This window comes from Aplysia californica, unplaced genomic scaffold, assembly GCF_000002075.1.
Source record: "Aplysia californica isolate F4 #8 unplaced genomic scaffold, AplCal3.0 scaffold00315, whole genome shotgun sequence".
Taxonomy (NCBI): Eukaryota; Metazoa; Mollusca; class Gastropoda; order Aplysiida; family Aplysiidae; genus Aplysia; species Aplysia californica.
Window position 1 is genome coordinate 816,893 of NW_004797585.1, and position 1,791 is coordinate 818,683.

At 41.4% G+C, this 1,791-nt stretch overlaps 1 protein-coding gene across 1 annotated transcript in view; it reads left to right on the top strand.

Moving 5' to 3' along the window:
* LOC101858645 (ATP-binding cassette sub-family G member 5) overlaps window positions 1-1,791 on the top strand; it is a gene marked incomplete in the record, with an annotated part of 26,717 nt that overhangs the window by 14,702 nt on the left and 10,224 nt on the right. Inside the window, 2 exon segments of the mRNA XM_013084758.2 lie at window positions 430-699; window positions 1,329-1,476. Coding sequence (XP_012940212.1) covers window positions 430-699; window positions 1,329-1,476 — 418 coding nt within the window.

Below are 1,791 nucleotides of genomic sequence, written 5' to 3' on the forward strand. Positions count from 1 at the left end.
TATTATTATAATCATAATCATAATCATAATTATAATCACAATAATTATAGCAACAACAATAGTGTCATAGAATCTATTGTCTAACTACTATTATAAAGCCTATTGTCCAACTACTGTTAGAGAACCTATTGTATATCTATTTTATAGAACGAATTTCATAACTGCTTGATAGAACCTATAGTCTAACTACTTTATAGAGCCTATTTCTAACTACTTTATAGAACCTATAGTCTAACTACTTTATAGAACCCATTGTCTAACTACTGTTAGAGAACATATCGTCTAACTGCTGGTATAGAACATATTGTCTAACTGCTGGTATAGAACATATCGTCTAACTGCTGGTATAGAACCTATTGTCTAACTACTTTATAGAGCCTATTGTCTAACTGCTGGTATAGAACCTACTTTCTCCCAACTGTGCCCCAGAAATCCTCCTCCTGGACGAGCCTACCTCCGGCCTGGACGCCTTCACGGCGCGCCATCTGGTGTCCAGCCTGGCCGACCTGGCACACAGGGGCAAGCTGGTCCTCATGTCCATCCACCAGCCCCGCTCAGACATCTTCGGCCTCCTTGACAAGATCGCCATCCTCACGGTGGGCAGAGTGGCCTTTTCCGGTCGACCTAGTCAGATGGTGCCATATTTCTCCAAGATTGGATACCCGTGCCCGAGAGAACAGAACCCGTGTGATGTGTATAGTGAGTCCGCCTCGCCTCCTGCTCTCATCTTCCTACTCTTCATCTCCCCCTAAGCACTAATCCCTCCCGCCTCACCTCCTCCCCATCCCCCTCACCCCCTCCCCCTCCAAAAAGATTATGTTTTTTAATTGAATCTGGTTAACGAAAATTTTGGTAAGAAACAGATATAGATTTTGGTCATGTTGATGCATTCAGAACATTAACAACAGTACTGTTTATTAACTGATCAACGGACCAAACTAATTCACCTCTGGCCTCTTTTAGTAGGTAAGCCTAGGCATTAAAATTTTAAAAAATAGACACATCAGTAGAATCAGTCTCAATTAACAAGTCAATCAGCCATTCAGTCAGTCCGCCAATCAGTAAAATCGTTAACTCACTGACTCACTCATTCTTTCACTCATTTACTCACTCACTCACTCACTCACACACTCATTTATTCGCTCACTTAATCTATCTATCTATCTATCTATCTATCTATCTATCTATCTATCTATCTATCTATCTATCTATCTATCTGTCTATCTATCAATTTATGTATCCATCAATCAATCCATCAATCCATCAGTCAGTCAGTCAACCAATCAATCACTCAATCAATCAATCAATCAATCACTCTCCTCCATCAGTTGACGTGACAAGCGTGGACCGGCGAACCCCGGCCCGTGAGAAAGAGACCTTCGCCGCTGCCCAAAAGATCTGCAACGCCTTCTCCAATTCGGACCTACAGGCAAACATCATCAAAGAGATCACATCGGGCCTCAACCATCATTACAAGTGCGCAGACTTTGAAGTTGTTGGGACTTCTTTTTTCTAGTTTCAATTTTTTTACGGGACGATATCCACAGTTTTGAATATTTCTAAAGCCTTGCTGTTTCCCCCCTAACTGTCAGGGTCAATTCGAGATGAGTGGATTATGTAACATCCATGTAGACATTTAGAAAGGTTAAGAAATTGATAAAGGAAAACTTCCTTAATCGGGAATCGAACTCAGGACTTTTGTTTGTGATGGCGAAGGGCCTACTCGTTACATCATAGACATCGGAGGTGTTTTTTTTTAATTTCTTTTTCTTTTTTTCGGGGGGGGGGGTA